The sequence below is a fragment of the Amia ocellicauda genome, chromosome 9 (genome assembly GCF_036373705.1).
Source record: "Amia ocellicauda isolate fAmiCal2 chromosome 9, fAmiCal2.hap1, whole genome shotgun sequence".
NCBI lineage: Eukaryota > Metazoa > Chordata > Actinopteri > Amiiformes > Amiidae > Amia > Amia ocellicauda.
Genome location: NC_089858.1, coordinates 39,878,784 through 39,904,136, shown reverse-complemented (window position 1 = coordinate 39,904,136; position 25,353 = coordinate 39,878,784). Strand labels below are relative to the sequence as shown.

Here is a 25,353-nt window from a genome sequence, read left to right as displayed (position 1 = left end):
ACAGGATCTTAATGTCACAAAGAAAACTGGATTTAGTTTACAATCACCCAGAAACAACAATGTTGACGAAAGGAAAGGATAGGAACAATTGCTGAGAATTGTCAAGCATGTCGTTAACACTCAAAGGCTGTTTGGTATTAATTAAAATCAAGAGAAGTGTTAAGACATTCAGCCTTGTTTGTGCTTTTAATAAAACCACATCTTAGAAGAAAAAAAAAAAAAAAAAAAAAAAAACACATGGCTCAGAACCATCAGGCACGTTTCTGCACGTGAAGCATTAATACAAGATCTGGATTGCACAAGGCTGACATTTTCGTAGGAATTCTGGAAAGATTGGGTAGAGGAGAGGGTGGGGGGGCATTATCTTACAGTTTGTGCAACTTCAAAATTTCTAGGCAGCTGTACACCCCCTTAGAACCCCCGACACAGAGCCACGTCACATTCTAGCATCTGGCCTACAGACTCGCTTAGACACACTTTTCACCTCAGAAATATAAGAAGGGATCTATCATCTTCTAGCTTTACAGTTATGCCTCATCAATACATAATTCACAACACACTGTTTCCACCCCTGAACTCCATCACCTGAACTCCTTGCCTCACTGGGATCTCATCCATGTGAATAATCCGTAGGGGGATCTTTGGTAAAACTGAAATTGCACATTGTAGAATGCCTACTCCACCTCTTAGCACATACCAGGGATACTATTATGTTTGCACTTGTTAGCTCATTTGTACCAAGATGCTTATTGTATTTTGTACTGATTGTATTTACTGCCCTTCATAATGTTTTGAAATGTTTCCTGTGAAAAACTGTACATAGCCCTGGGTACTTATGAAAGTCATCTGCTAAGAAATATTAATACAAAATTATAATAAAAACCTGACCCCTACAGCTATTGCTGTAAACTAATACAACACTGAATTGTCATGATTGAACAAGTAGAGTAGCACTAAAATTCAGTTGTAACTCAGTTGTTTTAGCTACAGACTATAAATATAGCAAAACATAGAAACAATAGCTTATGGTCAGGCTGAATCATCATGAATTTAATAAAAGGCAGCTGTGCTGTGTCAGGGTCTGACTCATGTAAACAGTAGGGCTTCAAACAAACATTAACCTGTTGAATGTAAATGTAAAAATGCAGATTTCCACCTAAATATAATAACCCAAATAATTATCATGAGAGTGACACACACATTAATAACTATAATGCTTCATACCACAAGACGTATAAAAATCTCACCTAAAAATAGTTTTAAATTGCTCAAACGGAAATTTTATTAACATTTAAATTATAAATTATTAACATCCCCATTAGAAAATAATATTGATGTTGTTATCCGTTTATCCCCCTGCCCTAGATCCCCATTGCCTACTGATTCAGCTGCAGCCGCTGCACTGACTTAGCTGTTGTGGTCTACTTCTCCAGCTACTATTGCCCATTTCCACTGGTACATCCGACCCGACCCTGAATCAGACGTTTTTCCACTGCAATTCCCCAGCTGATGTCAATGACGTCGCATTCTGTAGACGTCAAGAATTGCGTGCCTGGCTCAGGGTCGGCTCAACAAAACTGCCAGTGGATAACATGTCGCACCGCACCAGCCTGGTTTTGGGTCTGGTCGGATATACCAGTAGAAAAGGGGTATAATTAATTTGAACTGGGTCCTTCCCTTTCACTCTGCTTAGTCATTTTCATCCCTTGCCCTCCATTTCAATTGGCCCAATAATATATCGGTTTCTAGTGTAGTGTAATGCAGATGTAGAATGGGTAAGGGTCATCAGGTTCATTTTTTTTTTTATTGCCCAGTTGTGATATGATTTCAAATAACTCACTGGGGCATTTCTTCCTGAAATCTAATCAAGCACATTACAGGACTACTTACTAACATCTGTGTGGAATCTAGAATTAAGTCGAAAATTACACTTTTCCCATCAGTCTTTGCTATCAGATTCATCCACCCTCAGAACTCCCACTTTAAAAGATTAGGTTTATGAAACCGAAAAACAAAAAGCAGCAGCTGCTTTGGATATAGAAAAACATGTAAAAAAAGGTTCCAAGTTATCAATGGGTGGATATCAAGTTGCACAATTAGTGGTTTAGGAAGAAGTTAGAAATTATTAGTCTGTATAAAAGACATTTGTATATATATATATATATATATATATTTTTTTTAAGATTGAATACAGCCAACATGTGTTGCTTATTATCATAATTTATCTTGGGTGTTGACTTGTTAAGAGTGGGATAAAAACAGATTAGGAAGAATTGAAAAAGTAATGAAAAGGTCATTACATTTACTTTAAAATGTGCACTTCACTGAAGACGACATTTTAAAATATACCTACTGTTTTGGATTACGTTGGTATGATCTAAAATGAATAATGTACAATGTTGTACGACCAAAAGCCAAATTGAATGAATGAAAGGACTCATGGTATAACTACAAAGTTCTTAAAGTATCTTAAAACACATAATACCACTGCCACTGGGTGCACTGGGAGATGAATGGGAGTCCAATTATTTAATCCAATCAGTGTGAACGATTTACTTTTTAAGGTGATTAAGGTGAGCGGTGATTAGTTACGAGGATCGGCTAACATTTGTATTTCACTACGCAACGAGATGAAAAGAGCAATGAACAATAATTTAGCCTAAAGTGTCCTTTAGTGAAACATTGCATGGAAAATATGCCTTTCCCAAAGAAGAGAAAACCATAGCATAAGGGTTTTGTAATGTATGCAATGCATCACATACAATAACGTTTTTATTGTGGTTGCTCTAACTGCCATGCAAGATGATGTTGAGATTACCAGCTACATCTCTCTGCTATGCAGGAAGGATTTTTATTTATTTATAGGTCTACTTTTCACTTTTTGGACTTGAGTACAGTATTTTGGAAACACTAGGTCACCTTTTAGACATGTAAATAAATTATGAATATTTTGTTCTGCTCAATTTTCATCCTGATTAATTTCAAACAATTTGGCACTTCGATGGCATTCAAATTAGCACAGATTCAGCACTCTGCCGTGCTTAGAGACGAGAGGAACACTTCTGTCCTTCGGACTATTTACATTCCCCCAGCTGTCTAGGGGGACGCGACCACAGTTACTAAGGAAACTGTCTCATCACCAGCAGCTGCTACCCCTCTGAAACCAGCTCCTACAAAAAACTTTTTTAAAGTAAAAATATAAAAAATAAGCTGGTGGAAGGATATGCATTCCAACTGTACAAAACACACTTCCAGCTTTGGCCAGCAACTCAGACTTTCAGATGGAAGTATTATTTACTCTATATCTTAATTTTCATTTATTTTGTCATCCAAGAAATTTAGAGGCTGGGACACAAAAATTAGGAGATTTGTTGGTATCAGTAATAATATTAACACATATAGATTATTAATAAAATAAATGCAGTTTTAGAAAAATATTTTACTAGGATACGTATTTTACTTTCTTTCCAAAATATTTATCTTGGGTAGAACAATTTATTACGTATTTCCGTGTCGTCCACAGATTCACCTATGATTTATGAATACACTTTGCACGCTTTACATTTAAAGTAACAAAACAAAATAAAGGTTAAATAAGATTCTAAGTTACTGATGGCATAGAAAGTACTGTAAATATAGTAATGAGATTCTGTTTCAAAATACAGGATGGCTGAAAATTACAAATGTATGATACAGATGCCTAAAATTAGAGATGGGAAATGGGAATAAATGTCTTGTTATACATCTCTGATTCATGTTGTGTCTGGTCACTTCAGCCCAACAGACAACCGCTTGTGCAGTAGACATTGCACCAAACGCTGCCACGATAAGCACTGTAAGTTTTGCAGGGGCCTGATGACTTGAATTCCTGTGGCCAGCTGCCCAAAATGAAAAGTTCCCCTCTTAATTTCCTCTCCTAAGTGATAGCTTGTGTTTAAAGGTATTGGACAAAGCACCTCAACACATTTACTTCTACATGTTGGTTAAGGGAAAAGTTAAAATTTTCAAGGTGTTTTATGCAAGGGGTCACAGAACAGTTCAATAAGGTGAAGCAACTGAGTGATCATCAATAAAGAAAGTCTAAATAACAAAAAGTAGTTCTCCTGGAAAATAGTTTAAAACCCCAGACCTAGTTAGATTAAGTCCCTGATTACTAGTATTACACGCAGAAGGAGTAGGTAGCAAGAATGGACAGTACAGAAAAGAGATGGGCAGAAATGACCTTCAAGAGACAAGGTTATAGCGAAACCAAGAAACCCCTGGATGAGAGCTTGAGAAACAAATCAGCTACAAGCAGCTGAAGGAGGAAGATGGGCTGAACAATTTATATTCGTTGGTAACTTTTCAGATACTCTTGCTGGTAACATCTGGCCCTCTTACCTGAGCATTTGTAGAGCTTGCGAGCCTGTGCAATGTCTCCTTTACTGAGCCTCGTTCTCTGACCGATGGGGGGGCGCACTCCGTTCACATCGTAGCGAGGCATGATGGTGTCCAAGAAGATGCCTCTACAGGGGAGAGCATACAAAAACAAAAGAAAATGAGGTGAACAAAAGGACCAACTACAGGAACATCTACATAGATGAGAAGTTATCCATACGTATTTTTGAAGTCTCTTAATTTAGGAGAACATGTTGATCATTCGTTTATAAATCACCACGCCCCTTTTTAACCACTTTCAACCATTTGGCCCCAGACCAAATCAAAACTTTGACCAACTTTTATTCTATCATGGTTTATTTTAAGAACAGAAACCACTTTCTTCTACTTCTAAATCAATACGCAGTAGTGTACAGGATTGTAAGATTCCCAGGTAGGTCTAAGGTTTCGTCTAGCTATACTAGACTACTATAGCAGGAGTGAGACAAAGCACACACATTATCTATTATTATTATTATACATCTTTGCAGATTACCTTACACAGGGTGACATTTATTTTGTGTCCATAAACTTTCCGATAAAAACATTTTACAAAAGAGCAAATGAGCACAATGTAGAGAAACCCTAACTGAATTGATTTAAACTAATGTCTGGTATGAAATACGGTGGAAGGTTCTAGGCAGGGTAGTTTACGTAAGCGTAAGTAGAAATGTATTAATCGTTACTTCAATGCTTCAATGTAATGCCATGTAATGCTTTGCAGGGTCCCCAGCTGAATTCTACCCCGGGAATGTACAGTCTATTGTTCACTGCCCAGCTCTCAAAACAGCTGGAAAAAGTTGGCAATAACTATTTCTAGAACAAAGAACAGATCTAAGAAAATCCGAAATGCTGAAACGGAACAGATTTTATCTAGATCTTCACCACAGTAAATGGAAAGATCATAAATCGAAAATTGTCTTTTTCCAAGGAACTCTCACGACTGCAGACCAGCAGTCTGTCGAAAGAAATTATTCTCAAGAAATAATAGAAAATGGGTCACACATTTTGATAGAAGCTGCTTGCAACATTAAGAAGCATTTGTGTCCAAAACAGCTTGTGGAGCAGTAACATTGCTTCTATATGATGGAAAGGTTTGTTCATGGATATAGTTCTAGTTAAAGTGATGCCTGCTGTTACACTCAAGCTTGTTACTACCTTAGTCAATCAGTACATTTGCCTCAAAAGAGACTACCCAGTAAGTAATATATAAGGGTATGCAACCAGTACAATTGAAATGGGAGGACAATTCAGACTTTGCCATCCCAATTCAAGGACTCATTTGTGCCCGTAATTGCAAAATAATTTAAAGTGAATGTCAAGCATTAAGCCCCATGGATAGTACAGGCCGTAATACAATATTTAAATACTTTCATTAACTGAAAATCAATAAATACATAACTAAATCATGTGATTATTTTGTAGAAAAAGCCTTGGTCATCTGCTTGTCAAAACTTCAAAAGGGGAAGAGGGACCTACTGTATTTCCAGAGTCTTTAAAATGTCCTAAACAAACTAGCAAAAACATACAATAAGTGGACAGTACAGATTTCATGTTTTGTTTTGGTTCCATAACAGGTACAGGCAGAGTAACAATACCTGTGGGGTGGAGGGGGGTGGGGGGGCAAAGCTTTAAAAGGACAGTACTACACCAAGAAAACAAGGATGAGATGCCTCAGATCTTTTCACTTGACTTTTGGAGGCTGACATTTCACTACTTTTGTTGTCCTTGATTTTCTTTAATGACTGAACTGAGGGGTTCTGCTCCCACTCTGTTCCCATGGCGATGTGCTCCTCAACTCAAGGCATGTGTAAACAGTGGGGCCTCTGAGCTAACACTTTAAATGGAGCCTGCTTGCTTTCAGGGGAAAATCACCATTGGCTGCAGCTGAACACCAGCACTCCAATTGGTGACCGGAGAGACAAGGATGCTTTTTGCGAGGTCTTTATTTGAGTTGGCCCAGCCCCACGCACATATACACACACACATGGACAATAAACTATCTCTAAGAAAAGGAAAAAAAGTTGGGTACATGTATAAGACAAAAGCGAGAGGAGAAATGTCCATCTATGCAGGGACCATTTCTAGCCATCACCCTGGGCCGTGAAATCTTCCAAACAACAGACAGTGCTGTACCAAGGCTTCCCACGGTGCTTTACAATACAATAAATAAATTAAGCTGTTATTTTAAAGAGTTTGTCCAGCTCTTTACAGAAAACTGGAAAAATTACACAATTCTTACAAATAATATCCATCATGATCCAAAATGAAAAAGTAATGAATAAATTAAAAATAAATGTATAGTAAATAAGTAAATACATTCTTAGACTCACAAAGGTAGTGCTTTATAGAAATCAAAGCGTATGTTTCCAGAAAATAGCTGAACTTCTTACAGCTGTTGTGACTGCAGGATATTGCCAGCTTAAACCCTCCCAAGTGAACCAGTCTTGTAATGACAATAGTGTGTTGTTCTAGGTCGGACGTGGTTTGGTTTTGACAAATAACAGGTGTATTACCCCAATCACATTTAAAAAATGTCCTTCCATTATTACATAGAAATGTTATATCGAAATTTTGTAGGGCCATCTCTGGAATGTCAGGACATATCAATCATAATTCTGATATTTTGCATGCATTTATACACATTTTTTGTTTAATCCTTTAAATTGAATTATTTTTAATTATGATGTGATTTATTTCTTCTCCTGAATGCCATTAATAATTTTATTGTACATGGCTTTCTAAAAACATCCCCTGGAGACAGTAGATATGTGTTTGGTCTGTGGTCACTATTACAATGTTAGCATTTGGGTAGCTGGATATGACATCTGTTCCTTATCACAAGGTTTCACAGATACACTTACAAATTAGACACCACTTCACTTCTTGACCTGAAAAGTGGCACGACTGACAGACCATTGAGGTCATTCTGAGCCTTGTACACTTTGTTTAGTGTTTCGATATAGAGGGAAAATATCATCTGTGGGTTTCAGAACAAACAGAAGATGATAGAAAAAATGGAAGATGCATCATAAACTTTGTTCATTTATGAATGAAATTCAGGAATGCAAAAGAACTGGTATGCTGTGGGGGAGAAAAAAAATAAAATCTGGTCTACTCCATCCTTGGATTTAAAAGACAGCTGAGACGTATTATAGTACTAGTTCCTGTAGTGCATGTGCTCAGAGTTAAGCTGTATGGAGAAAATACAAAAACGCATTCCTGGATCCCTTAAAGTGCTGCTCAAGCATTGATTTTACTGGAAGTCTGTGCTAGGACAGCAAATCACCAGACTATGGTACTTTTTACAAGCAAGGAACCTAAACAGTAAGAAAACCCTGATAGAAAGCACTCCCTCACACTAATCGTGGTGGTAACCTACGCAGGGAGGCTGGTAGCAGGAAGCCATCAAGATAACACCAAATGTTCTCAAACGCAGACACCACAAACATGCTGGAGGAATGTAAACCAGACAAAAAGCAAAAACAACGGGGGAAGAAAAAAAAACAAAAACTCTGCTTGGTTAGAGAATTAATAAAACCAAAAAGTATATTAAAATCTTTTTTATACTTATGAATTTTGCAATACCCATTTTGGAACATTCAATTATTAAACTCCGATAACCATTTTCACCTCAATCTTTCTTCAGGAGGATTAACACAAGGCATCTTTCCAATGATATACATGTGGTCAAAGCCATCTGCCATTTCTTGCCCTGCCAGCCAAGAATGTCTACGGTTCATCTATCATGCCCATTGGAGGATTTGATCCAGGAGGAACAGCTAACCCCCTGGACTTGCATGAACAGTTCTTTTCTTGATTTGAAGGTTCTGCATCCATATGGAGATTTCATTTGTTGTTAAATGTTAATTAACACAAGGGTTAACTTCATGGACAGCATGTATAAAACAAATATATTACCATCTGTTAATCTAGCTATCAGAATGTGGCATTCACAAATAAGTGATTCAGAGCTAGATGTACTAAAACACAGTGCAGGTTTTAAGAGTTGTAAGCCTGTTGCAATCAAGTCTGAAAAGTGGTGCGACATGTACGAAGCATGTGGAATGGCTGCAAAGTGGTTAAAAAATAATCTGTGGAAATAATTTGTCTTTGCAGAAGAGCCGTTAATTGATGTTTAATTCTGGGCATTTCTACAAAAAGCCGCAGAAGTGGGATGGAGATTGTACACCTCGTTTACACAATTTATTAAAATCAGATGTCCCAAAACTGCCACCATAAGTGATACTTAACTGTGGAAAGCACATTTTAAACAGTCACAAATCAGCAATACTTTGAAAGGCAATGTGGGAAAAACACTAACCTTACCAAAATCAAAGGAAGAAATCAGGAACAAGTACAGTACAAGTAATTTTTAGTTATAACATTTAGAGATCATTGGAAATTATATGAAGATATCTTGAATTATTTAAAGATATCTGGAGATTTCAGATCTTTAGCTACCAAATCTTCAAATATATTATAAAATATCAGCAATTAATTATACGATCTGTAAATCATTTCAAGATCTTAAATTAAAATATCTGAAATACATTTCAAGATATCTCCAAATGAATTCCTGTCAATTTTAAGATGTATGAAATAGTACCTGTATGTTGCTTACATTATTTTGATCTCTAAATGTATTTCAGATAGGTTTCAATGAATTTTAGATTGTTAAATGTATTAGAGATCTGTAAATAAAGTTAAATTAAATGCAATTCATTAAGATATATACAAATTATTTCAAGATCTCTAGTTTCTAGATCTGAAATACATTGAGATCTCTAAATGTTACATTTGACTCACCAGCCACACATTTATTTAGCTACTAGATGGTCTAAAAGACTACCTGTGATCCAACTACCCAATACTATACTCGCAGTGGTGAACTTATTACCTACCCTGCATTTTCTGCCTCCAAGTCTTTTCAGGGGATCATGGGAGCAGTTTCTGGCCCCTACCAGTCCATATTCTAACATGCATCACCAGTTGTGGTACACACACACACACACACACACACTCCTATTGCAAGCATTTAAAACAATTTCTCCAAACTGTTGGGAGCAATAGACTGTACACATGTGGTTTTAAAACCTCCTGCTTATTCAGAGTATTTATAGAAACAGAAAACACCCATACTATGAATGTCCTGTGCATTTGTAATTTTAACTTCAAAATCACGTCAAAGCAAAGTATGCTGCGTCAGTCCATGACTCCTTTACTTTTTAGAACAGTCAAATATTAAACCAAGTGAAAGAATTATGGAAATGGCTCAGGTAAGTACACCTGCTTTAAATAGTTAACAAATGTGTAAGTCGTGGGACATTAAACACAGAAATTCAAAAACAACATTTCACACAGATTTCAGCCTTACTGCCTTTGTACTGGCATCGGTTTTTGCAATGCAAATTGTGGTGTGAAAAGTTTGTATTCATTTGTTTGTATAATCTTGTCATCATCTGTTAATGCATGCAAATTACGGTCCCTTACACTAAGGAGTAAAAAACAACTGTAAAAGACAGTCCAATTTAGCTCTTCCACAACTTAAACAAATTTGAACGATCTCGTTAACGTTTCTGGTTAGTGTGGATTGTTAATTTCCTAATATCAAGACATTGCCCTGTTCCCAGTCAGTGGCCAAGAGTACCCCAATTCCATCATTATGAGCTCATTATAATTTGAGCTGGAAATTTTCCAGATTACAAGTTGGGGGAGAAAGATATAGATAAATAAACAAAAGATGACAGCCTCCAAAACATCTGTTTCTCATACGGCAGAAAAGCATATAATTATCACAAGCTGTCCAGTCACTTTCTGTGCTTGTGTGTACCCAGCTCATATTACCAGTGCACATGAAGAGAAGAGAAAAAATCCAAACAAAAAAATAACAACCCTTCAAAAAGAGATGCCAAAACAGGAAGATATGTTGACATTCCAATTAGTTTTGCTTTTCTGCGTCACTTGCCGTTCTGAGCGCTTTCCTGAAATTGAGAATATATCCTGCAAAATTCAAAGATTGACAAAGTACGCACATGTGTCTCACTTGAGCGTTTGTGTCGTGGAAGAACTAATTTTGCCAAGATTACAGATCTTGCGCTGGCAGATTATGTTTCTCGATTAATCTTCTTGGCAAAATCTGTGCAGTATGTACAGGGTCAAATGAGAATCCATACTTAAATGGAGGATTTAAGTGGTTTTATCAAAGCAACAATGAAACATTCAATTGTTTTTATCTTGAATTATAAAATCCATCTAACAATTGTGATGGTCTGGACCAGGCTACCCCAGCAAGTAATTGAAGGAAAACAGAACTTTCATATGTGATGATGTTCCTTCATTATTAGAAGTTACCAGATGTTTGTTAGTTTGCTTGTACTTGATTCTTTAAGAATGTCTTGCTAGTATTGATGTATAGTGAGGGGAAAAAGTATTTGATCCCCTGCTGATTTTGTACATTTGCCCACTGACAAAGAAATGATCAGTCTATAATTTTAATGGTAGGTGTATATTAACAGTGAGAGACAGAATAACAACAAAAAACACATTTCAAAAAAGTTATCAATTGATTTGCATGTTAATGAGGGAAATAAGTATTTGACCCCTTCGACTTAGTACTTGGTGGCAAAACCCTCGTTGGCAATCACAGAGGTCAGACGTTTCTTGTAGTTGGCCACCAGGTTTGCACACATCTCAGGAGGGATTTTGTCCCACTCCTCTATGCAGATCCTCTCCAAGTCATTAAGGTTTCGAGGCTGACGTTTGGCAACTCGAACCTTCAGCTCCCTCCACAGATTTTCTATGGGATTAAGGTCTGGAGACTGGCTAGGCCACTCCAGGACCTTAATGTGCTTCTTCTTGAGCCACTCCTTTGTTGCCTTGGCTGTGTGTTTTGGGTCATTGTCATGCTGGAATACCCATCCACGACCCATTTTCAATGCCCTGGCTGAGGGAAGGAGGTTCTCACCCAAGATTTGACGGTACATGGCCCCGTCCATCATCCCTTTGATGCGGTGCAGTTGTCCCGTCCCCTTAGCAGAAAAAAACCCCAAAGCATAATGTTCCCACCTCCATGTTTGACGGTGGGGATGGTGTTCTTGGGGTCATTCCTCCTCCTCCAAACACGGCGAGTTGAGTTGATGCCAAAGAGCTCGATTTTGGTCTCATCTGACCACAACACTTTCACCCAGTTCTCCTCCAAATCATTCAGATGTTCATTGGCAAACTTCAGACGGGCCTGTACATGTGCTTTCTTGAGCAGGGGGACCTTGCGGGCGCTGCAGGATTTCAGTCCTTCACGGCGTAGTGTGTTACCAATTGTTTTCTGGGTGACTATGGTCCCAGCTGCCTTGATATCATTAACAAGATCCTCCCGTGTAGTTCTGGGCTGATTCCTCACCGTTCTCATGATCATTGAAACTCCACGAGGTGAAATCTTGCATGGAAACCCAGACCGAGGGAGACTGACAGTTATTTTGTGTTTCTTCCATTTGCGAATAATCGCACCAACTGTTGTCACCTTCTCACCAAGCTGCTTGGCGATGGTCTTGTAGCCCATTCCAGCCTTGTGTAGGTCTACAATCTTGTCCCTGACATCCTTGGACAGCTCTTTGGTCTTGGCCATGGTGGAGAGTTTGGAATCTGATTGATTGCTTCTGTGCACAGGTGTCTTTTATACAGGTAACGAGCTGAGATTAGGAGCACTCCCTTTAAGAGAGTGCCCCTAACCTCAGCTCATTACCTGTATAAAAGACACCTGGGAGCCAGAAATCTTGCTGATTGATAGAGGCTCAAATACTTATTTCCCCTCATTAACATGCAAATCAATTTATGACTTTTTTGAATGCGTTTTTCTGGATTTTTTTGTTATTCTGTCTCTCACTGTTAAAATACACCTACCATTAAAATTATAGACTGATCATTTCTTTGTCAGTGGGCAAATGTACAAAATCAGCAGGGGATCAAATACTTTTTTCCCCTCACTGTAGTGGTCGCAGTGGACAATCCAAACCACAAAAGCCACTTTCACACCACAGTACATTTCACAGTACACTGCCATAACTTCCAAACGTCACAGAACACAGAGCGAAGATTAATCTGAGGCGACTTCACAGAACCAAGAGAAGGGTTCAAGGTGGGTCTGGTACAAGGCAGACAAGGAAGAGTTTTTTAGATTTTAGTCATATAAGTCTGGAGGGAGGAACTGAAAAGGAAAGAATATCTCACTGGTTGTCTTTCACAGACTAAACTATAAAAAGAAAGCTTGTGTGCTGACCCTGCTGGGAAAATCATGTTATGTCGGTCAACACAAAGATGTATGCATTTACAAAGGCAAGACAATTAAATCAGAAAAAGATAAACAAATTAACTTAAAATCCTGCTTTGTTTTTCATACGCAAATTCTGATGGAACTTCCTTCTCTTTGGATACAGAAAACAGCCCTCCTTAGCCTTTGGTCTTTAACACTACGCCTCTAGGTTTATCTCGGCATTCTGTGGTGTTGATAATGCAGCGTTTTGCATTTTGGATGAATCAAGGCGGCCCACTAATTGTCACTTGGTGCAAAGCACAGCAAGGACAAGTTCAACACCCTACACTGACTACACTGTTCAAACACCCCAGACTGCACTTCTGTTTTGGTTGAAATCCATTGTGTTTGTGAACCTCCATTCTCATACTTTCCAGGGTCAAATGAAGGGATCTTTAGCCCTCTGAATGGCACAGCTGGTCAAAGCCCCCAGCCAGAGCACCAGATTTGTACCATAGCTCAAATCCACCTGGCCTCCATTCCAGTTCAGGTATTGCCAGCTTTAGCCTGGTGTACCCAGCAGTGTTGTGGAGTAACTTGCTAAAAGTAGCTACACTACTGTAGTTTGCTACTTTTTCAGTAGTTGTGTAGTAACAAGCTACTTTTAATTTTAAGGTAGTTTTTAACGTTAGCAAACTTTTTCCAGCAAAAAGCTCAAATAAATATTTTCTTAGGGGGAGGGATTTAGAATAGCTGAGCTGACTTTACATTCCAAGGCTCTCTTGTACAGCTCGGATGCTAAAAGCTACAAATTGGTTGTTGAAAATTAAGGCTGTTATTTTGATAAGCCCAATCCAAACTAAATCTAAAAAACTTCTACTGTGAGAAGAATGTGTTCATCAAGTTCAACACAGGTTTGGCTGCCAGTGCAGCCTGTGAACGCCTTCTCAGTTTCCCACTTTGAAATGTTATGTGGCATTAACAAGATGCTAGATTTTCTGTACAATTGAAGCCGAGACAAGGAACTATATGGTTGGGGCGCAATTTAAGCATCTTTGACAATTTTCAATATAAGAAGTGTCAGTCTATCTTCAGGTATAGAATCTTATTTAAGAAAATAATGCAAGTAATTTTTGTGTGAAGGATTAAATTACCTGTAATGAAACCACTGCTTTGAGTAGTTAGCTGGAAAAAAGTAGCTTATAATGTACTTAGCTACTTTTTTTTTTTTTTTTTTTTTTAAAGTAGCTTCCCCAACACTGGATCCCAGGCTGGGTGAGGACAAACGGCAGAGCCTCTCTGAGGTATGGTGGGACAAAGAGTTGTGCATCTGCCTGAGGAATCTTCTGAACAATCCTTAGGCTGGTCTAATAGCCAGGTTGTGAGCATTTTGTGACAATGTGACAAAATAGTGGTGCATTCTGGGGGACGCATCGTCTCTACTTACTCATTACATCGTCTCATTACTCCTGAAGAAGCTGGGAGCAGTAGCAGGGGAGTTGACTATTTGACACATTTTAATTGAATAATATAATAAAAAACAAAACAAATGCATCTGTAAGGAGCTTTGCATCACCTTTAGGATGCCACATCTGCTCTTGCTGAGGGGAAGGAGGGGTGCATGAAGGACACAAGCACAAAGTGTTCTGCAAACCACCGAGATTGTACCGCAGAGGCAGTACAGGAATACGTTCTAGATGCTCAGAATAAAACCCATTTCAGACTGTGCTCACGCTGCACACATGGCTGGGTGTGAAAGGACAGTACCCACACACAATCTGCTCCGCAAGAGCCAGGGAGACGTGAGTAAACGAGGCTGCTGTCTTAAAGGAGTCATCTATTTATACCATCTGCATTTGCCTTGTTGATGATCTTCCCCCCCACTGATGTGCCCTGCCAGGTTGCCTGCTACTATCTCTGACTTGATTGCTTGTTAAACCTGCTGATAGACCTTTCCAACAAACAAGACTGAGAAAATGTAAGTGTGCTTACATAAGCAAGTACACAATGTACGAGTATAATTATTGGTAATACTCGGGCATGTACAAACACACTACCCCCTCACAGTTATATATTTCTAGATGCATATATATATATATATGTTTAATATATATATAGAACAATAAGGTTTGTGTGACAAGAGTCCACCAACTCCTAATCCCACTAAAGGATATTGTACAGAACATTTTATTAGCAGTACAATGCTATTTCACCCTAACCAGTACATATCATAAGCACCTTTGTTGAATTGTGCATGCTGGCTATTCAAGCATACAATATTCTTATATGTACTGAACTAGAACCTTTGAACTGGCATCTTATATAATGTACGGTTTGTTGTAATTCTACAATGTCCTTCTTTGTTACTTTTTGTTAAATGGAAGTTACTGGACAAATGCAACAAATCAAACTTCTACAAGAGGAGGAAGAGGAAGGAAAGGCATATAAAATGAATCCCAGATTCATTGCAGAAGAAACTAAAATGGCAGCATAATGCCAAAAGCCTTCCCCTTTCAATACCAGTAGATCAGATTCCAGTGAAAACTATCAAAGGCTCCCAAAACCGAGTCACACTGATCCAGTCATAAATCAGGTAGCAAACGAGAGGAATTTTCTGGAGAAAGGAAAGTTTACAGAAGCTGGGGAAGGATCTTGTGGCAATGGACAGTCATAACTCAGTGGCCCTTGACAGGCACTGTGTATTTGAACTGGCTATGGGGACCTTGCCACAGGACTGCTAATTGAAAAAGGATGAGATACAGTTATAGTTCAAAGTATCCACACTTAATTTCATACATTGGTATGCAGGGATTAATTTAGTATAAGACGAAGCCAAGAAGGAAGAATGTATGGGAGGGCAAAGGTTTCACCGTCTTAACTCAGTTCAGTCTATATACACTCACCTAAAGGATTATTAGGAACACCATACTAATACTGTGTTTGACCCCCTTTTGCCTTCAGAACTGCCTTAATTCTACGTGGCATTGATTCAACAAGGTGCTGAAAGCATTCTTTAGAAATGTTGGCCCATATTGATAGGATAGCATCTTGCAGTTGATGGAGATTTGTGGGATGCACATCCAGGGCACGAAGCTCCCGTTCCACCACATCCCAAAGATGCTCTATTGGGTTGAGATCTGGTGACTGTGGGGGCCAGTTTAGTACAGTGAACTCATTGTCATGTTCAAGAAACCAATTTGAAATGATTCGACCTTTGTGACATGGTGCATTATCCTGCTGGAAGTAGCCATCAGAGGATGGGTACATGGTGGTCATAAAGGGATGGACATGGTCAGAAACAATGCTCAGGTAGGCCGTGGCATTTAAACGATGCCCAATTGGCACTAAGGGGCCTAAAGTGTGCCAAGAAAACATCCCCCACACCATTACACCACCACCACCAGCCTGCACAGTGGTAACAAGGCATGATGGATCCATGTTCTCATTCTGTTTATGCCAAATTCTGACTCTACCATCTGAATGTCTCAACAGAAATCGAGACTCATCAGACCAGGCAACATTTTTCCAGTCTTCAACTGTCCAATTTTGGTGAGCTTGTGCAAAATGTAGCCTCTTTTTCCTATTTGTAGTGGAGATGAGTGGTACCCGGTGGGGTCTTCTGCTGTTGTAGCCCATCCGCCTCAAGGTTGTACGTGTTGTGGCTTCACAAATGCTTTGCTGCATACCTCGGTTGTAACGAGTGGTTATTTCAGTCAAAGTTGCTCTTCTATCAGCTTGAATCAGTCGGCCCATTCTCCTCTGACCTCTAGCATCAACAAGGCATTTTCGCCCACAGGACTGCCGCATACTGGATGTTTTTCCCTTTTCACACCATTCTTTGTAAACCCTAGAAATGGTTGTGCATGAAAATCCCAGTAACTGAGCAGATTGTGAAATACTCAGACCGGCCCGTCTGGCACCAACAACCATGCCACGCTCAAAATTGCTTAAATCACCTTTCTTTCCCATTCAGACATTCAGTTTGGAGTTCAGGAGATTGTCTTGACCAGGACCACACCCCTAAATGCATTGAAGCAACTGCCATGTGATTGGTTGGTTAGATAATTGCATTAATGAGAAATTGAACAGGTGTTCCTAATAATCCTTTAGGTGAGTGTATATATATATATATATTTATTATGTAAGGGTTACCTATAAAACCCATTCTCCCTGGATAACCATGCTTTACAAATAAAAACAATACTACAGTGTGCTAAATAATATATAAAAAAGCAGTTCAACCATATTTTCTTGTTAGGGAATTTCTCTATAATAAGCGACTCACAAAACATTTGTTGAATAAATAATTGTTTTGTCTTATGTCTATCACAGAATGGGGATTATTTTAAACCCTTTTCAGGAGCAGCATAACAAATACAAAATAAATATTACAACAAGTAACAGGACAAGCCTCCCTACACCAGCAATGGATCTTACAATACAACAGGTTACATACTGAATTGTGTGTAGGCTTATTTTTTGGTCCAGAATTCCTCCAGCTCTCTAAAGGTTTGCAGCAGTCTGCAAGGCCAGGCACTGATTTGTCACTGATTAAATACACTGAAGAGATGTTTTTGGCATTTTGTCTGCTGTAACCATATCTTTGTGGATCCTTTGCCGTTTGTGTAATTTGTGCATCCCCAAGCCCGGTATATACACAAACCCAGGCAGACATTTCCCCCCATTGTCAACATCGATAGTCATCTTATTTAATTATAGCCAGAATGTGTAGATTAAATCCCAGACGTCACATGATTATAAATGGCTTTCTGTGTTTGATGATGCAGACCATCAGCCTACCTTGAGAAGGTGTTCCTAGCATAGTGCATAATGCTGTCAAAGTCGTAGATTTCTCCTAATGAATCCACTTCCTCTGGCTCCATCTTCAAGAAATTATACTCCTGCCCTGTGGCAACAAACAATCTTAGTTAAGATTAAATGTCCTTTTCACCTCAATTCACATCCTAAAACATGCTGAAGAGTCATACAATAAATAAACCATAACTGACAACTTTTAAACCAGTCAGATGACACAATCACAGTCACTGCCAGAATCGGGACTTTAGGATAGAGGTACTCTGGACTCCTGGAGGATATCAAACCATATTATTAATTTTATAATTTACCCTAGATCACTTATTTCCAAAGACTGGGAACACTTGTTCCTTATGAATAAATTAGGTCTCTACAGTCACTTCTTCAGATAAGAAAACTACCCCTCCCCACTTGAAATCTACATTGAAGTTTATTCACTTATCTCAACATGACTGAATTCACCCAAAATACTGGCTTCATTGATCACAATGAAATGTTTGCCAGTTTCTTCCAAGCAGGACTTTGCAATTTGTTTTTTGATCAAGTGACGTCTCTTGTATTTGCATTCTGAACAGATTTAGTGTTAGTATTATGCCTTAATGACTGTCAATTAAAGGGATACTTCGGTATTTTGGCATTTCAGCCCTTATTGCTTACGCACTCAGAGTCATACGAATCCATCCAAACCTTTTAAATTTCATGCCTCCAGTTTGAAGAAAACTTATTGTTTCATTAGCTCGCACAATTGATGGAAGCAGATGGTTGCAAGATGCTGACTCTCAAAAGCTGGCTAATGCTGAGGTTCCCAGCCTTGGTCCTGGAGGACCCCCTGCCCTGCTGGTGTTTGTTCCAACCAAGACCTCAATTACTTAATTGAAATGTCAATCTGCTTAGATTTGACTTTTTAAATTATGTAATAAAAGTTGGTTCTTTAAATGTTCTTTATACAAATCTATACTTAACTTAAAATCTCTATTGTTTAAAATAATTAAAAGGCTCTGATTTAGGTAAATAGATCAATTAAGGGTTCAATTAAGTAATTAAGCTCAGTACAAAAACCAGCAGGGTAGGGGGTCCTCCAGGACCAGGGTTGGGAACCTCTGGGCTAATGGACCTTTTAAATACTGAAAAACTTGGCTGATTCTCATTTGTAGTCTCAATACTATAAATAGTAAATAAGTCTATACATTAACTTACTAGTAATTAGTTTCATTCGCACACAGTGAGCATATCCTTGAGTCGACCTCATCACACCTTAAATACATAGTTCAGGGAGATCGTTCCAAAAGAAAAATATGGTTTAAACATATTCATCAAAATACTTGTTCTATTTATAGACTTGTAGAAAATACTTAAATGTACAAATGTGCAATCCACCTAGCTTTTGAGCATTTAAAATGTCTTGTCCTATGCTAACAAAACGATATTCAAATATCTTTAAATTGGACGCACAGAATTAAAAAGGTTTCCATGGAAACCATGGGGGTCTCTATAGGGTGAGGAATGGACAGCCTGGTCTTAGGAGAGGACGGTACCTGGCTGAATATTCTCTCTGACGATGCTGACATGTTCGTCTCTGTCGGGCCGCGTGTGTTCGTGCCAGAAGCCGATGACGTGACCCAGCTCGTGCACCACGATTCCAAACTTGTCGCAGTTCTTCCCGATGGAAATCGCTTGAGGGCCACCCCCCCTCCTCCCCACATAGGAGCAGCATCTGCAAAAATCCAAACACACAGCATTTTCAGAGAAATAAATCAAAGATCAAGGGGATGGGGCTGCAGCTTGAAATAAAGATTGAGATTACAACGCAGAACGGGAGGCCTGTTGTAGCACAGAACACATGCGTCTCTGTGCCACGCGGGGACAACTGTAATTCAGTCGGTTGCAAAGATCTCTCCAAATCATTACCATCTTCAGAAACTGGGGAATGTAGTTAAACCAGACCAATTAGGTGGATAATGAGATGGGTGGATTAAGAGCTTAGCGGGAACAACAATGTGAAGATATCCTAGCTTTCCAGGGTCAGAGTTGTACTTCTTGGCCATTGTCTTGAAATAATATACAAGTGGGACAGTGGTCCTCAGCTGTGAGATTGAGCTCTCCACTTGGCACAAAAAACAATTACTGAAGAAACTTAATTATTTTCACAGTCAGGCTTAGTTAAGATTTGTTTTATTTTTACAGCTGAATCTTAAAATCTGCTGCGGACTCAAAATACAGTGCCCACAAGCCTTTTTAAGAGATTAAATCCAACCACTTTGTGGTGTAATTAGACCAATTAAGTAACAGAGCTGTGTTGGATGAAATCCTTGAAGACTCAGAGCCACCCCAGGAAGTGACTTTAAGATCCCTGAGGCAAAGGACCTTACAGGCTGCAGCATCTTTGTATACTGAGCTGGAAATCACAGGCTTCCTATCTTATTTTGAGGAACCGAGCACTGACTGATGTGGCATATGAATAATCCCAGCTGCATGCTCATAAAATGCAGTTTCCATCTCAGCAGATGCTAGGGGAACAGGCCACAGCACAGGACTTCAGCATGAAACAGCTGAAGTATTTTCCAGGGAGGGAACCGAAAAAATTAAGTCTCCTGATGTGAAGTGACAGGAGCAACTTATTTTTTTTTTTAAAAAGGACAAAATGACCCATCCCTTGAAACAAGACCCCAGTTTCTTCCTCGTCACAAACGTGAGGAAAACGAGAGGCTGATTTCGCTTTTTAACATGGACTTAAAATGGCTGCTATTGTCTCAATTTCCCCAAAGCTGATTAGTCCCATTTCCTGGACAAAACATGGCAGCTATACAGTGGCAGGGCTCAAGATTGATAGGCACATAGTCTCAAGTTACCCTCTCACCCCTTTAGTGTCAAGCTCTATTGAGGAGGGTCAGATGGTGGCCCTGGTACTCCAGTTCACTCTGAGGACTGACAAAGGGCCTTCAGTCCACCCCCTCCCACCACTATCTGGGAAAACTATTTTCAGGAACAGATATACACCGAAAATAGACTGCAGTCTGTCATAGCTCATGCCAGGTCTCTCCCTGGGCACACTGCTGTGTCAGTTAAGACAAACTCCACCCTGCAGCAAAAGTAAGCCCTCTCTAATTTACTTCCGACATAACATGGCCAAGAACTCGAGAGCCTTCACAAAAGACATATGGGGACTGCTGAATATGGATGAGGCCGTGGCATTCAATTTGCCACCCACTGCTGTCTGTGTGTGGAAAATAGCTACATTTGTGCGTGCCCTGAAACAGAGAGAGTTACATTGAAAAGTGTCCAGTGTCTTTATACTGCGATTCACTTGGAACATAATATAGGATCATTCATTTTATTCAGGCTTCTCATATCACATGTTTTTTCAACACTAATGAACAATATGGTTATTGTAAGATGAAGGAACATTTAGACAGTTACACAGGGTATTTAATTGTAGGTCACTGCTTGCTGGTTGGCCATTTGTTAGAAGGTTCCGTAATGTTATGAACAGCCAACCATAACCCTTTGCCTTTTTTGTAATGCAGAAATTTCAACCCTGATAATGCTATCAAAAACAGTAAAATAATATTACTTTAAAACTGAGTGACAGTGAACTTATGGTTCTGGGGGAAAAGGAGGAGTTTCCAATTACTTAAAAAATATATGTGTGAAGTTTTAAGGTTGCTAAACAACTGGAGGAACACATAAAATGTTTGTAGATCTCTATTCCTTACTCTTAACATTACTCAGTAAGGATGAAAGCAAGCCCTATAATTTTAATCAGAGGTTACAGAGTGTGAGCCACTAAATGCATAATCAAACAAATTAATAAAAAACGCAAATTGGAACAATGCTTTGATTGTTAAATCACATCAAAATCAAAGTTAGGGTACAAATACTTGGGAAACCCCCTTACCTGGAATACAGTGTTCAAGCTCCTCACAAAGACAACACCAGTACACTACAAAGAGCTCCACGCATGCACGCACGCACGCACGCAAGCACAATAACTCCAGGAACATGAGACTGGTGATTTCATAGAACAGACCCACAAGCGCTTTGGTAAGACTGACAACGCCAAGGAGGAATCTGATTCAAGAAAAACAAGGACTTAAGACCGGGAGTTAGAACAAAGTTTACAAATGAGAGGAGGGCATTCGACCCATCGTGCTCATTTTTTGTTCATTAATAACTAAGTGATCCAAGGATACTATCCTGTCTATTTTTGAATGTTCCCAAATTTTCAGCTTCGCTGGGTAGTTTGTTCCAGATTGTGACAACTCTGTGTGAAGAATTGTCTCCCGTTTTCTGTCTTGAATGCCTTGAAGCCCAATTTGCATTTGTGTCCCCGGGTGCGTGTGTCCCTGCTGATCTGGAAAAGCTCCTCTGGTTTGATGTGGTCGATGCCTTTCATGATTTTGAAGACTTGGATCAAGTCCCCACGTAGTCTCCTCTGTTCCAGGGTGAAAAGGTTCAGTTCCCTCAGTCTCTCAGTAGGACATTCCCTTCAGGCCTGGAATAAGTCTGGTTGCTCTCCTCTGAACTGCCTCTAGAGCAGCGATATCTTTCTTGAAGTGTGGAGCCCAGAACTATACACAGTATCCAGATGAGCTCTAACTAGTGCATTGTACAACTTTGAACATTACTTCCCTTGTTCTAAACTCTATACTTTTGACAATATACCCTAACAATTGGTTTGCCTTTTTTATTGCTTCCCCATATTGTTTGGATGGAGAAAGTGAGGAGTCCATGTAGACTCCTAGGGGTCTCTCGTGCGTTACTTCATCTAGTTATATTCCTCCCATAGTGTAATTATAGTAGACATTTTTGTTATCTGTATGTAATACCTTCCACTTGTCCACATTGAATTTCATCTGCCAGGTGTCGGGCCACAACTGAATATTATCCAAGTCCCTTGGAATATCCTGTGCTGCCGAGATTGTATCTGCTGAGCCACCTATTTTAGCATCATCTGCAAATTTGACAAGTTTGCTTACTATCACAGAGTCCAGATCATTAATATAGATTAGAAAAAGCACAGGCCCTAGTACTGATCCCTGTGGAACTCCACTAACAACCTCACTCCAGTTAGAAGCAACTCCTTTAAATCGACACCCTCCCTTTTACATCAGCCAGTTCATAATCCATCTACTTACATTACCCTGAATGCCTACAGCTTCCAATTTGAGGATCAGTTTTGGTGTGGAACCTTATCAAAATATCATATGCTTTCACATGATCTACAGCTGCAGTTGCATGTTCAAAAAATTCTAAAATTAGTTAGACATGATCTGCCTCGTCTAAACCCACGTTAACTATCTCCAAGAATATAGTTTTCATTTAGATGCTCCTCTATTTTCTGTCTAATCATTTTTTCCAACATTTTACAGGTGATGTAGGGGAGACTGATTGGTCTGTAATTTCCTGGCTCAGTTTTGTCCCCTTTCTTGTGGATTGGCATGACATTTGCCATCTTCCAGTCAGTTGGCACGTCCCCTGTGTCATTTGGAATATTTGAGTTAGCGACCTATAAATAATTTCCCTAATTTCTTTAAGTACTGTTGGAAATATACCATCTGGCCGAGGTGATTTGTTTGTTTTTAATTCTGCTGGTCCCTTTAGTACCTTCTCCTCATTTATCCTGATCTCTCTTAGGGTTTGACTGGCCTGCTTGTTAACCTGTGGCATGTTTTCTTTTGTAAAAACCTCTTTGAAATACTCCTTTAGAATATTTTGCTTTTTTTCCAAGGTACTTCCATTTTTGCCCTTTAGCTGTTTCACTTCCTCCTTTATTGACCTCTTGCTGCTGTAGTATTGAAAAAGCTCTTTGCATTAGATTTAGCTCAAAGAGCTATGTTTCTTTATATTTCCCTCTTGCTTTCCTGATCCCTTTCTTAACATCTCTTTGCAGTTCAAAATATTAATTGCATTTTGTTTAATCTCTATCCCTTTTGTTTACGCTATACAACATTTTCTCTCTCTTGATATTTTTTTGCATACTTCTAAAAAAACATTTTGGCCAATGTTTTTTGGTCCTCAGTTTGCTAAGTTTTGGTACAAATTTCTCCTGAGCCTCAAGTAGTTAGAAAGCAGTCATTTATCATCTCAACCATTTCTATTTCTGCTTCTGTAGTCCCAACTGGACATTCCCAGTCTATGTTTAGGAAATTGAAATCCCCCATTATAACAGCCACATCCTTGCTACATGCAGTCCTGATTATACTGTACAATGCAACATCTTTCTGAATATCTGAATTGGGTGGTCTATAACACACTCCTACCACTAACCCTCAAGATCTTTTATTCAAAGGTTTAACCAACAAAGATTCTGTTTCGTTACTGGGATCTAATTTGAGTTCTTCTGCCTCAATGTCATTTTTGACATATGCTACCCCACCACCTCTTTGATTTTGCCTGTCCCTAATAAACTGTGTGTATCCTTTCAACTTGTATTCATCCCCATCATTTTCTGTAAGCCATGTTTCTGTCACTTCTGCAACATCAGTCACATGCCAACACTGTGGCTTCTAGGTCTAACATCTTGTTCCTTATACTCCTGGCATTGAGGTACAAAAAGACTTTCCTACTAGTAGTTTCCCTTGGTTTTCTTTCCTTAGTGGAACATCTCCCATTGTCAGAACTCCCTGCCAACCTGGTCCCTAGTTTAAAAGATTCTCAATTACTCTGCACATACGCTCTCCCAATGCATTAGCCCTCTTCTGTTTAAATGTAGACCATCCGGTTTGTACAGGTCCCATCTACTCCAGAAGAAAGACCAATGCTCCATAAATCTAAAACCCTCTTCCCTACACCATGTTTTCAACGACATGCTAAACTTTCTAATCTCTGCCCGTCTCCCTGGCCATGCATGTGGTACTGGAAGTATTTCAGAGAAAACTACAGTGGAGGTCGGCTCTTTAGTTTTGTTCTTAACTATTTGTCTTGCAGAAACTCTGCCTTGCCTTTTCATATGTCATTGGTTCCAATGTGGACCATGACCAGTGGATTCCCCCCAGCTTTGGCCAGTAGCCCGTCTACTAGTTTAGGGAGATCTGCAACCTGAGCACCAGGCAGGCAAGATATCATGCAGGTCTCCTTATCACTAGAGCATGTGTGATCTACGCCTCTAAGAATTGAGTCTCCTACTATAACTACCTCCCTCTTCTGGGGGGGAGTGGGCACCATGGTGCTATCCTCCCATCACCCTCTGAGCTGTCACTGTCCAACTCGGTGTCCAGCAGTTGGAACATACTATGCATTTTAAGCTCTCGGGATGTCTCTAAGGGTTGTGTGTACCCTTTTCTGCAGTTATGACCTACTGTAACACAGCAGTTCTCTACACTGTCCTGCTCTAAGGTCTCAACTCTCCTAGGTTTTGGCTGCACAACATCTCTCTCATGGGCTGATCAACCAATTCTTCCATATCACTAATACAGCACAGATCAACAAGCTGAGCCTCAAGATCATGGACCTTGATCTCTAGGATTTCAACATGCTGACAGCGTTCACAAATGAAACTCTTCTTGGATGAGTTCATCCAGGAAGGCAAATCATTCTGCAAACCTGTCACTGTAGTGGCCACATTCTTCTAAATGTTAACATTTTCTCAATCTCTTGGTTCCTGTTTCCTAATCAACTGCTTAAATTTTTGGGACCAAGAAACAGCACAGCTCTTTCTCAAAAGCTGCTTTAAAAGTAGCTTTTGTCTACCTGCCACCAATTCACACCTAACTGGCCCCACCTGGCTCCTCCTGGAACAGAATTCCTGCTAGTCCTTGACTAAATCACCTTTCTATAACGCATTTACTTTCACCAACTCAGCAGCAGAACTGAATTAACTTCAATTCAGGCAACCTAAAGACAATGTTAACTTCAAATTAAGGCAATGTTAAAAT

The 25,353-nt window shown here is 39.3% G+C and overlaps 1 protein-coding gene across 1 annotated transcript in view; it reads right to left on the bottom strand.

The window, feature by feature from the left end:
- The window catches only part of bmp1a (bone morphogenetic protein 1a), an 82,389-nt gene that overhangs the window by 16,923 nt on the left and 40,113 nt on the right, over positions 1-25,353 (bottom strand). Inside the window, exons 5-7 of the mRNA XM_066714475.1 lie at positions 19,015-19,193; positions 17,465-17,570; positions 4,381-4,505 (exon numbers count right to left, since the gene is read on the bottom strand). Of these exons, the coding sequence (XP_066570572.1) occupies positions 4,381-4,505; positions 17,465-17,570; positions 19,015-19,193 (410 nt within the window). The remainder of the gene's footprint in view (positions 1-4,380; positions 4,506-17,464; positions 17,571-19,014; positions 19,194-25,353) is intronic.